General features: G+C 37.0%; 1 protein-coding gene across 1 annotated transcript in view; it reads left to right on the forward strand.

Moving 5' to 3' along the window:
- Positions 1 to 13,039, forward strand: part of TAFA2 (TAFA chemokine like family member 2) — a 194,546-nt gene that overhangs the window by 145,407 nt on the left and 36,100 nt on the right. Inside the window, exon 3 of the mRNA XM_055396149.2 lies at positions 778 to 902. Within this exon, the coding sequence (XP_055252124.2) occupies positions 778 to 902 (125 nt within the window). The remainder of the gene's footprint in view (positions 1 to 777; positions 903 to 13,039) is intronic.

Consider the following 13,039-nt stretch of genomic DNA (forward strand, 5'->3'; position numbering starts at 1 on the left):
TATGTGTGTGTGTGTAAATTAATTGGCAAAGGCAATATAAAAATAGATGATTAAATAGTTCGGGTCCTTAAACCCATGGGTGGTTCTTAAGAATGAAAAAATAAACATCATACATATGAATGAATGTTTAGTTGTGGATAGAAGTCACATGAAATATTTTTATAGAGATTCATCAAAATGTTAATTTCTTTCTTGGAGGATTCACCTAATAGGATATAAATATTTATGTGGATCTGTATAATTGATGTGATCATAAACAATATTTTGTTAAGTGCTCATATATTTTCATGATGCATTCTTTGCAATGATTGTTACTGCCCATAGTTAAAAAAAAAAAAAAAGACATCAATTTGAATGCCTTCCTGATTTTAGTCTACTTGGGGGAGATATTACATTGATTCTAAAATATTGATTCTAAACTGGTCATAGACTCAATTTCTTATGTTTATGCAAATCAGCACATGAATACATCCATATAATTTGTTTCTAATATGCTAATTTCCATGAAACCTATGTGTTTGTATGTAAAACCCTTCAAAAATGTGCCTATCATTAACAACTCTGTATTAAACACTGAACATGAGATCTACCCTCTTAAAGTTTTAAGTATTCTTATCACAATAAAATTTTTAAAAATTAAAAATATTTTTAGTCAGAAAATCTAGAGAAATTTATTCCCTTTGGACCAAAAACAAACAAACAAAAAAGCATGCATACCCAGAGAACTAACAAGCCCAAATAGAAAATCTTGAATTGCTTTTTTTTTATTTCCTATAGCTTCCATAGTGGAACAGAAATGGTGGTGCCATATGCAACCATGTCTTGAGGGAGAGGAATGTAAAGTTCTTCCAGATCGGAAAGGATGGAGCTGTTCCTCTGGGAATAAAGTGAAAACAACTAGGGTAAGTGGACAGTCAGTCTGTGAAAGTAAAAGATTGCTGAATTCATAGAGCACGGAGCATGTGCAGTGACCTCTTTAGGTGGTTGTAGGATTGAGAGGGTACAGTTTTCCATAGTACATTTTTTCCTCATTTTCTCCCTAATTCATTTTTTCATAGCACATTTTTGTTTCACTCAGAATAACATCTGTAGGTTGCCAACAACTGTCATGTTACCTAATAATTAAATACTGTTTATTCCTTGTTGAGATACTCACAGTAATGTGAACCGCCCCCCACCCCTGCCAGAGGATGCATGTTAAATGCTGGGGAGGTGACCCTAATCCCTCATTCTTCTGATGAATAGTAATCTGAATAAATCCTGGAAAAAAAAAAGAGAATTTATTTATGACTCAATAAACATTTCCTAGTTAATATTCTTTCATTTTTATGAAAGTAATTCTTTTGACCTCCCTAATTTCTGGATCAAAAAATAGTTTTCTAATGGTTAAGTTTGTAATCATTGTAATGAGTTACCTAGTGGAGTTTTTAAATCTCAGGGTCAGTATAAAAGGAATGCTCTTCAGATGGTGATGTATTTCATAAGTCAGAAATCCTGACTGATTTCTGGGGAGAAGTAAAAAATACTTTTATTCTTTGATTTTCTAATTACTTCCAGTGGATATTCTAGACTGGCAGAATTTAAATTCTTTGTGGAATCAGCAGATGAAAGTTCTGTCTTATTTTGCTTTTTGCTCTGAAGGGAAAGCTGACTATTGCTTAGAATTGGATAATTGGGGACTAGAAGATAATAATGTTTTATAAAAAGTAACATAAAACTAGAAACTAGTTAACTTAGGGTATTATTTAACAATTGCAGTTTCTTATTATTTTTCTTTTTTAATCTTGTCTGGACATATTCAAGAGGATTAATTTAAAATCCCATGAGATATAATGTTGAGTAATATCTTTAGTGTATTTTCTGTGTGTTCAGACATACACAGAAGTAACCAAGTTTATAATAAATAACAACTTTATATTTTGACAAATGATTCATGACTCTAACTTGTCAGTTAAATGCTGACACTCCTTTCTAAAATCCATGGAGGGCATAATTAGTTAAATAGAATAATTGTATTATTCAGTTAGCACATGATATAATCCATATTGATTTGTTAAAATCATTCTAGTAATATAAAACTTCCTTATGAGCTACTTATAGCATGAGACCCCCCCTCAAATTATTAATCCTTAGTCTAAAATAACACTCATGGAAATATGGAAATGTGTGAAGATTTGATTATGAAGTGATTTTTTTAAAGTAGTGATTCATCTAAATTCTATAGTTTTCATTCCTTTTTATGGCTGAGTAATATTCCATTGTATATATGTACCACAGCTGCTTCTTTATCTGTTCCTCTATTTATAGACATTTAGATTGCTTCCATATCCTGATTATTGTAAATAGTGCTGCAGTGAACACAGGTGCGTGTATTTGTTTGAATTATGGTTTTCTCTGGGTACATGCCCAGGAGTAGGATTGCTGAATCATATGGTAGCTCTAGTTTTAGTTTTTTAAGGAATTTCTGTGCTGTTCTCCATAGTGGCTGTATCTTTTACATTCCTACCAACAACGCAAGAGGATTCCCTTTTCTCCACATCTTCTCCAGCATTTTTTGTTTGTAGATTTTTTTGATGATGGCTATTCTGACTGGTGTGATGTGATATCTCATTGTAGTTTTGATTTGCATTTCTCTAATAATTAGTGATTTTTAGCATATTTTCTGGAGAAGGCAAAGGCAAGCCACTCCAATACTCTTGCCTAGAAAATCCCATGGACGGAGGAGCCTGGTAGGCTGCAGTCCATGGGGTCGCTACAAGTCAGACATGACTGAGCGACTTCCCTTTCACTTTTCACTTTCACACATTGGAGAAGGAAATGGCAGCCCACTCCAGTGTTTTTGCCTGGAGAATCCCAGGGACAGGGGAGCCTGGTGGGCTGCCGTCTATGGGGTCACACAGAGTCGGACATGACTGAAGTGACTTAGCAGCAGCAGCATATTTTCATGTGCTTGTTGGCCATCTGCATGTCTTCTTTGGAGAAATATTTGTTTAGGTCTCCAGTCCATTTTTGATTGGGTTGATTTTTTAATACTGAGCTACATGAGCTCTTTGTATATTTTGGAGATGAATCCTTTGTCAGGTGTTTCATTTGCAAATATTTCCTCCCCTTCTGAGGGTTGTCTTTTCATTTTGTTTATGGTTTCCTTTTGCTGCACAGAAGTTTTTAAGTTTAAATAGGTAGAGTTTTGAATGGACCTGGAGATTGCCATACAAAGTAAGTCAGAAAGAGAAAAACAAATATTGTACATTAACACATATGTGGAGAGTTTTAAAAAATGGTATGATTATCTTGTTTGCAAAGCAGAAATAGAGATACATGTGTAGAGAACACATGGATACCAAGGAGGAATGGTGGGGGATGGAGGTAGAATGAATTGGGAGGTTGAGATTGACATATATATAAATACTATGTATGAAACAGATAATTAATGAGAACATACTGTGTATATAGCACAGAGAATTCTATTCATGCTCTCTGGTGACCTAAACAGGAAAGAACTTTGAAAAAGAGAGGATGTATGTATATGTATGGCTGATTCACTTTGCTGTACAGTAGGAATTGACACAGCAGTGTAAAGCAACTATGCTCCAATAAAAAAGTTCTATGTTTTTATTAAATGAGTGGATAATGATGGAGGAAACATTTATTAGATTCATAAAATACATGCCATATACTGAAAACGTGCTTCATGTGAATTGGCTCATTTAATCCTCTTAATAGCCTGGTAAAGAAGGTAATATTATCTCCTTTTTACAGCGGAGTAAACCAAAGCTTTAAAATGTTGTGACTTCTCAAGGTCATATAGCTAATTAATGAGAAGTTAGGGTTCAAGTTATACATTTTTTATTGCAGAACCTAACCTCTGAACCCATAATGTATACTAGATCATTTAACTTATGTAGCTGTGACTAAAATTTACTATAATTCTGTTCAAGCAGACCTTTAAAAATATTTTTAGCTTTTCAGATCATTGAAATGAAAAGGTCAGGACCATGTGATCTAAATTCTTGTAATTAATTGTATCAGAATTGTTGCTTTACTCCCTGTTTGGCCATATTCTCAAGAGTTCAAAGTTAAAATTGAGTCTCTGCTTCACAAATTCTTCCTAGTATATTTAAACAAGGTGGATAAAAGACTGAAAGCTTGTGAGCAGGGAAGACCACATTTAGATCCTCTGGTTTATTTTAGTTATAAGTTTATATGCCACTTACAGTGGATTGCCCTTTTTATTTTTCCTTCATCTCTTTTGCCCTGGAGAACAGCTGTAAAACCTTCTGGAAGACACTGTCGAAAGGTTTCATGAAACAGTGTGTGTTTGTATTAAATTATGTTTTAAAAATTCCTTCCAAGCCTGAGAGTCTTTGATTCTCATTTAAAAAGGAAAAATCATTATATATAAGAGAAAATAAGAGGCTTGAGAGAAGGAGCTTCTTGAGTATACACTCAAAGTAAATTATTTTTATTTTTTGCTTCACAAGTAAAAAGATTGCTGGTGAAAATGAAGCTACTTAGATGTTTTCACCTAAAGGAGCATCATGTCATTTCAGATGGCTGGGCAAAATGATGTTAAATTATGAATGTGAGTTTGGCTTACACAACGTGGGTGAATTTCCCCGAAGCCCCAAAGAAGAAAAGTTCCCGAGGTCATCAGGTTGTTATTGTTCTGCCATCTCTGCTGAAATAGCCCCAAAAGTATAGGAGATAAGAAAAATTCTTGAAACAGTTCTGGAACATTACTTTACCCATAGTGAAAGTGTTGGATAGAGGTAGGGTCTGCTGTACATAAATAGCAGCAATATTGTTGAGAAGAAATCTGATCACTATTTTAACCACTGGTATTACTATCCACTTGAATAAGGTAGCCATGACTGTGCGGAGCCAACAAGCCCTTGAGGCCCAATGGCAAGCCACTCCAGTACTCTTGCCTAGAAAATCCCATGGATGGAGGAGCATGGTAGGCTGCAGTCCATGGGGTCGCTAAGGGTCGGACACGACTGAGTGACTTCACTTTCACTTTTCACTTTCATGCATTGGAGAAGGAAGTGGCAACCCACTCCAGTGTTCTTGCCTGGAGAATCCCAGGGACGGGGGAGCCTGGTGGGCTTCCGTCTATGGGGTCACACAGAGTCGGACACGACTGAAGTGACTTAGCAGCAGCAGCAGCAGCAGCAGCCACGAATGGGAATGTCTAGAAGTTAAGTAGGAATAGGTTATAAAGTAACTGAAGAGCTGCTCTCAGCCAAAAGCCATTTGGGTTTGTTATGCAGAATATGTTGATCTTGTGGGATTACACTGCAAGCAACATGGCCCAAGAAATGATTAAAATTTGCAATAACGTACACCCTCCCTCATAATTGCCCATATCCAATCTGGAGTGCTCTGGTAAATTTAATGTTAGAGGAAAAGCAGTCAGCCAAAAACATCAATGAGGCTTGCTTGGCCTCAGCAGAGATGCATGATACTTTCCAGAACTGACTACAGATCAGGGGCTGGGTGAATTCCTCATTTAAGACTAATTTGGAACTTACATTGTACTTCCCATAAATGCTAATTATATCCTCCTTCTGTCTTTGTACTAGATTCAGGAAGCTTATTGTTATAACCCATTTTCTGTTTGTCCTAACAAGGGGAAAAGGCATAGCACAGACAGGCCTTGTTGGAGCATCAATATTTTGCATACATGCTCTTCAAAACCTCAAACATTTAATCTGCAGAGAAAGGAGGATGCAACATTTGTTTCCCAAGCCCTACTTCTCACCTTAAAGGTAAAACTTAATGACTGCATACAACATCTGTAAGCATCTACTGTATTACTTTAAAGAACTCCTAAGTTAAAAAGAAAAGAGTTATGAAAGGCTTTTGATTTCGAACTTACTTTCAAAGATAAATAATAAAGAACTTTTCAAAGAGTCATTAATAAAAGAATAGTCTTTCCACTGTGAAAGAGCACATAATTATATGCTAATTATATAATGGAAAAGTAGCAGAGGGGAAAGGTGCTATAGAACATGTAAGAGTTGAGGAAAAAAAAATCTTTGAAAACATTGTTGGAATCCTCAGAAAAAAATATACTATGGTTCATTTCTTTTAATGTTTGGATATTCTTTCTCTGTGGAATATCTCCTAAAAGAAGTCACATTCTAATTTTAGGATTTACAACCCTTTAGCATCGGTACAGATTCCAAACATCAGTGGTCACACAGCTCTGAGGTCTGTTTCTTACCTAAGGAAAAGTGAACTTGACTTGATATTATACAAGAGTTTTATATTTTCATTAAAGATATTATCTTTATGAATCATGAATCCTCATATGCCTAACAAGACATTTTCTGAGTAATTTTTAACTAATTGGAATTCTTTCATCTTTACTCATTTACTTAAAATGCCTTACACAGATAAGAACTCTGTAATTTTTTAAGATCCCTTCAAACATAATGGATTTTAAGGGCATAAAATATGATTTTACTTTATATAATTCAATGAGAATCAATAAATATTAAAAATTTCCTGTACCTAAATATTCTATAGTAAAAATGCTCATATTATAATCAAAGCAACAAAATCAAATATGAAAATATTTACTTAGCTCTTAAAGTATGCTGGGTACTCTGCTAAGTACATTGAAGGTATTATTTAATTTCCCCAACTACAGTAGTTACTAACTAGAGCACAAAGATATATGTATATATATAGCATGTTGCCTGCCCACCAGGAATATGCCCTTGAGTAGGGGAAAAAGTAGTATACAATTGCACTATTCTTTTGCTATCCATATGCATATGATTAACAATAAACTTTGGAATCTACTGGTAAACATAAATCAAGAATAACTTTTTTATAATAATAGGGATAGCATAAACCTGTAGTTCAGCTTCCTCATCTGCAAAAAAAAATGAGGATATTGATTTAGATTCAATTTCAAGTTCTTCTAACCACCATTTATTCTTTGATTCCTTGTACCAAGGACATTTCTAACTTCTTTTCCAGCCAAATTTATATGACACTAATAACTGGCTGATATCAGAAGATAAGTAAGTATTAGGTTTTTCATCCTCTGTCTCTAAGGGAGAAAAGAAATAGCATCTTAGGGTGCTTGGCTGATTAAAGCCTCAAGTCACGCCTTTCCAGATGCTGCCTGATTTTATACCAAGACTTGATGACTCTGAGTTGGTGGGTCTGAATGGTGTCCAGGGGAGCAACTCCAGGCCCAAGGCAAGGCAAGAACACAGCAAGAGAAGAAAGGTTCGTTTTATCACCTTAAGGTGGTGCAATTTGTATGAATTATTCAATCACAAGCTCCCTTCTTGACTTGTGGATTTAACATAGACTTAGGGCAGTATGGTCTTTTTTTGATCAGCCCTTTCTAACAGAGACATTCATCATTGTTTTCTTTATCTCACTTCTGACCAGGCCCTGAATTGCATTCTTGTCTGTGTCCATCCATGACAGATCATGACGACTTTTAGGGCTGTAGTTTTCAATTACTTTGATGGGACCTAAGTAAGAAATACATCTTACATTATGATGCAGGATATATACAACACCCACCCCAACACACACACACACTCATATACCCCACACTAAAATTAAAATTCTGATTTTTGTGTTTTATTTCCTTCCTTCCTTTCTTCCTGCTTCTTTCCTTCATTCTTCCCTCTCTTCATCAACCCCATAAATTGACTTTTATAACCCAACAATATGTTTCAACATGCAAGTTGAAAACCATGACTTTAGAAGTGGCATTTGACTGCTTCTTGTGTTGGCTATGTGGAAGTGATAGCTACTGCTGACTTGCAAAGTTACAAGCTACTGAATAGACAGTTTTCAAGTCAATTCATGTTTTATATTTTAAATATTTTTAGTCAATATTTTGGGGTAAAAATTTCACAAGATCTTGTAAAATACAGTTTTCATGGGAAAGAATGTGTATACTGTATCTGTTCTTCAATTTAGCAAGTATTTATTGTCTTTCATTGTCAGGTATTATTCTAGGTTCTAGTGCATGTTGGCTCAGATGGTAAAGAATCTGCCTGCAATGCAGGAGACTGGGGTTCAATTCCTGGGTCGGGAAGCTCCACTAGAGAAGGGAATGGTTAACCACTCCAGTATTCTCGTCTGGAAAATTCCATGGACAGAGGATTCTGGCAGGCAACAGTCCATAGGTTCATAAAGAATCAGACATGACTGAGCAGCTAACACTGTCACTTTTCTTTTTTCATAGCACAGCACAGGGGAAAAGAGACTGGATCGCTGGCCTCACATGGCCTAGGTTCTTATAGGTTGTGCTGTTTTTTTACTGTTTCCTTAGCAAACTTAGTGATGTGAAGCAACATCCATTACTAATCTGTAGGCCCAACTTCCATGCCTGGCTATTTCTCTGCTCTGTGTTTTACAACGTTCAAACCAACGGGTGCTTCATCTTTTACCAATAGGGCTGTGTTTTTGTTTTTTTTTTCTGGAGGCTCTAAGGGAAAATCTGCTTCCAAGCCCATTCAGGTCATTGGCAGTTTGGTTCCTTGCAGATGTAGGAATGAGGTTTCTATCCCCTGCAGCTGGCATCTGGAAGCCTCTCTCACCTCCATCAGAATGGCTGCTTTCTCTATCACATTGCCTCCTTCATCATCAAACCAGCCAGGGCGCATTGAGTCTTTCTCACACTTTGAATCTCTCTGACGTCCCTATTCCCCCATTTCTCCTCTGTCTGACTCCTCAGCTTTTAAAAACTCAAGTGATTACATTAATCCCACCCAGATAGTCCAGGATGATCACCCTATTTTAAGGTTAGCCGATTAGCAACTTTAATTACCTAACAAAGTCCCTTCACAGAAGTACTAAGATTAGGTTTCTTTGAATACCTAAGGGACAGGAATCTTGGGGGTATATTTTAGAATTCTTCAGACATGGAGAGACAAAATAAAGATAAATCAGTAAAGTATATATTAGATGGTGGTAGATGCCTTGGGAAAAAGTAAAGCAGGGAGGAGAAATGGAGAGTGCTGAGCCAAGAGAGTTTGCATACTGCAGTCTCAAAGGAGATGCGAGGACAAGCCACATGACTATCAAGAGGCCATGCCTTTCAGGTAAAGCGAAGAAAAAGCACAAAATACCTGCCATGGAAGCCCCCCTGGGAATATCATATTCAAGAGATAGCAATGATGTTAGTGTGCCTGAGGGTAGTGAGCAAGGGCAAGTGGTCACATTTTGATTAGAAAGGTAATATGAGGCAAGTCAGTATTGACTTCAGTTTTTGTCTTGAGCAAATAGAATGAGGAATTTGACATTAGGTGAGTTGGGGAAAACTGTGGGGAGAACAGGCTTTAAGTTTTACATTAATATCCACTAAATCTAGGCTATTTAATAGAAATTTAAGCATAACTTCTTAAATTTGATATTTAAGAAGAGTAGGTAATTTTTTTTTTTTTATCATGGTAAGAAAAGTGGAGATATTGAGTGAAATTCATACTCAGTTCAGTTCAGTCGCTCAGTCGTGTCCGACTCTCCGTGACCCCAAGGGACTCTCAAGAGTCTCTCCAACACCACAGTTCAAAAGCATCGATTCTTCGGCGATCAGCTTTCTTCACAGTCCAACTCTCACATCCATACATGACCATGGAAAAAACCATTGCCTTGACTAGACGGACCTTGGTTGCCAAAGTAATGTCTCTGCTTTTTAATATACGATCAAGGTTGGTCATAACTTTCCTTCCAAGGAGCAAACGTCTTTTAATTTCATGGCTGCAATCAGCATCTGCAGTGATTTTGGAGCTCAAAAAAAAAAAATAAAGTCTGACACTGTTTCCACTGTCTTTCCATCTGTTTCCCATGAAGTGATGGGACCAGATGCCATGATCTTTGTTTTCTGAATGTTGAGCTTCAAGCCAACCTTTTCACTCTCCTCTTTCACTTTCATCAAGAGGCTTTTGAGTTCCTCTTCACTTTCTGCCGTAAGGGTAGTGTCATCTGCATATCTGAGGTTATTGATATTTCTCCCAGCAATCTTGATTCCAGCTTGTGCTTCTTCCAGCCCAGTGTTCCTCATGATGTACTCTGCATATAAGTTAAATAAGCAAGGTGACAATATACAACCTTGACGTACACTTTTTCCTATTTGGAACCAGTCTGTTGTTCCATGACCGGTTCTAACTGTTGCTTCCTGACCTGCATACAGGTTTCTCAAGAGGCAGGTCAGGTGGTCTGGGATTCCCATCTCTTTCAGAATGTTCCACAGTTTATTGTGATCCACACAGTCAAAGGCTTTGGCATAGTCAATGAAGCAGAAATAGATGTTTTTCTGGAACTCTCTTGCTTTCTCCATGATCCAGCGGATGTTGGCAATTGGATCTCTGGTGCCTCTGCCTTTTCTAAAACCTGCTTGAACATCTGGGAGTTCACGGTTTACATACTGCTGAAGCCTGGCTTGGAGAATTTTGAGCATGACTTTACTAGCGTGTGAGATGAGTGCAATTGTGCGGTAGTTTGAGCATTCTTTGGCATTGCCTTTCTTTGGGATTGGAATGAAGACTGACCTCTTCCAGTCCTGTGGCCACTGCTGAGTTTTCCAAATCTGCTGGCATATTGAGTGCAGCACTTTCACAGCATCATCTTTCAAGACTTGAAATAGCTCAACTGGAATTCCATCACCTCCACTAGCTTTGTTAGTAGTGATGCTTTCTAAGGCCCACTTGACTTCACATTCCAAGATGTCTGGCTCTAGGTCAGTGATCACATTATCGTGACTATCTTGGTCGTGAAGATCTTTTTTGTACAGTTCTTCTGTGTATTCCTGCCACCTCTTCTTAATATCTTCTGCTTCTGTTAGGACCATACCATCTGTCCTTTATCGAGCCCATCTTTGCATGAAATGTTCCCTTGCTATCTCTAATTTTCTTGAAGAGGTCTCTTGTTTTTCCTATTCTGTTGTTTTCCTCTATTTCTTTGCATTGATCACTGAGGAAGGCTTTCTTATCTCTCCTTGCTATTCTTTGGAACTCTGCATTCAGATGCTTATATCTTTCCTTTTCTCCTTTGCTTTTCGCCTCTCTTCTTTTCACAGCTATTTGTAAGGCCTCCTCAGACAGCCATTTCGCTCTTTTGCATTTCTTTTCCATGGGGATGGTCTTGGTCCCTGTCTCCTGTACAATGTCACGAACCTCCGTCCAGAGTTCCTCAGGCACTCTATCAATCAGATCTAGTCCTTTAAATCTATTTCTCACTTCCACTGTATAATCATAAGGGATTTGATTTTGGTCATATCTGAATGGTCTAGTGGTTTTCCCTACTTTCTTCAATTTAAGTCTGAATTTCACAATAAGGAGTTCATGATCTGAGCCACAGTCAGCTCCTGGTCTTGTTTTCGCTAACTGTATACAGCTTCTCCATCTTTGGCTGCAAAGAATATAATCAATCTGATTTCGGTGTTGACCATCTGGTGATGTCCATGTGTAGAGCCTTCTCTTGTGTTGTTGGAAGAGGGTGTTTGCTACTGGAATGCAAAAGTAGGAAGTCAAGAAACACCTGGAGTAACAGACAAATTTGGCCTTGGAACACGGAATGAAGCAGGGCAAAGGCTAATAGAGTTTTGTCAAGAAATTCATACTAGAGAAGATTTAAAATCTCAAATGACACAGACATTTGAAAAAAGCGTTTAAGCAAGTCTGTAATTACTGTACTATTAAGTTTTAAAAAGAGATGTGGACAAATGTTTTTTTCCTCAGTTAGTTTTGAGTCTAAGGGTAGGGGAATACCAAGCTAGGTGTCCAAGAAGTACCACTACTAAAAGTGACACTTTTAAATTTAAAAGCTGCTTACTTAATTAATAATAATTTAATAGAGCCAAGAGTGTCTCCTTTGTTATTTATTTAAAGAGTTATTAGAAATTATTGCAAAGACCTTTAACAAATAAATCATCAGGAATATATTCTTAAAAAAAACTTGACCTATATTTTTACAATTAAAATGAGAAATGGACAACACATGAGTATTTTGAAGTTCCTATAAGATTTAAATTCTTCTACAGTACTTGGGCCAGGTATTTTTTTCAGGTGTTACTCTGAATATTGTGCTTATAATCTTATAATTAATTGTGAATACTTGCACATTGTAATGGGAATCTAGTTCAGGCATCATAAAATTTCATTAGCAATATGAGGTTTATATCTTTAGGCTACTGCCTAAATAGTATTCCTATCTGTTATGTGAGGGCTAAAACTGTGTCAGAGACTTATTTTTAATACTAAGGAGCTTGTTATTTGTTCAAAGTTAAGTATTCCTGGGGGACTTCCCTGGTGGCTCAGTGGTGAAGAATTCACCTGCAATGCAGGAAACATGGGTTTGATCCCTGGGTCAGGAAGATTCCATGGAGAAGGATAAGGCAACTCACTCCAGTATTCTTGCCTGGAGAATTCCATGGACAGACGGGCCTGATGGGCTACAGTCCCTGGTGTCACAAAGAGTTGGATGTGACTGAGCACAATCAAAGAAGAACAGTACATCATAGGACTTGGGAAAAGAGAAGAGGAAGTTCAAGCATCTCTAGCTAGTGGGGATTCTATGCCTTTTTCTTTTCTGTGGTGTATAACAACCCCTCTATTAAAAATATAATCTTTCCTGAATACATTCTCCAATGACTCTTTCCCACTACTCCCCACACATTTTCTATGAAATTTAAATGCCTGAATCAATGATTTCAGATCCATTTTTATTTTCTTTGGAGAGTATGGTAAAATTTCCCTCAAGCTCAGAATTCCAAATGCTTTGTGCTGAGACAGCTATAGCCTAACTCTCTCTCAGATGAGAGTGAATCCCATCCCCCTCCTCGCAGTCTACCTCTAAATAATGGCCAGTTGGTTGTGAGGTGTACAAAAGCAGGGTTGAGCTTAACTCTATAATGGTTAGACCTCGTCTGTGGTACCCATAAAATTCTGGACACCAACTTTCAGTGGGCGAGAAGAAAAGAAGTTTATGTAAAGGATTTTGAAGATATTTCCCTCAAAGAATAGGAGCACTAGGAGTAATATATTTTAATTTTTTTGAAGAT

This window comes from Moschus berezovskii, chromosome 6 (genome assembly GCF_049115385.1).
Source record: "Moschus berezovskii isolate FMDL1 chromosome 6, NW_MosBer_1.0, whole genome shotgun sequence".
In the NCBI taxonomy this organism is placed as follows: Eukaryota; Metazoa; Chordata; class Mammalia; order Artiodactyla; family Moschidae; genus Moschus; species Moschus berezovskii.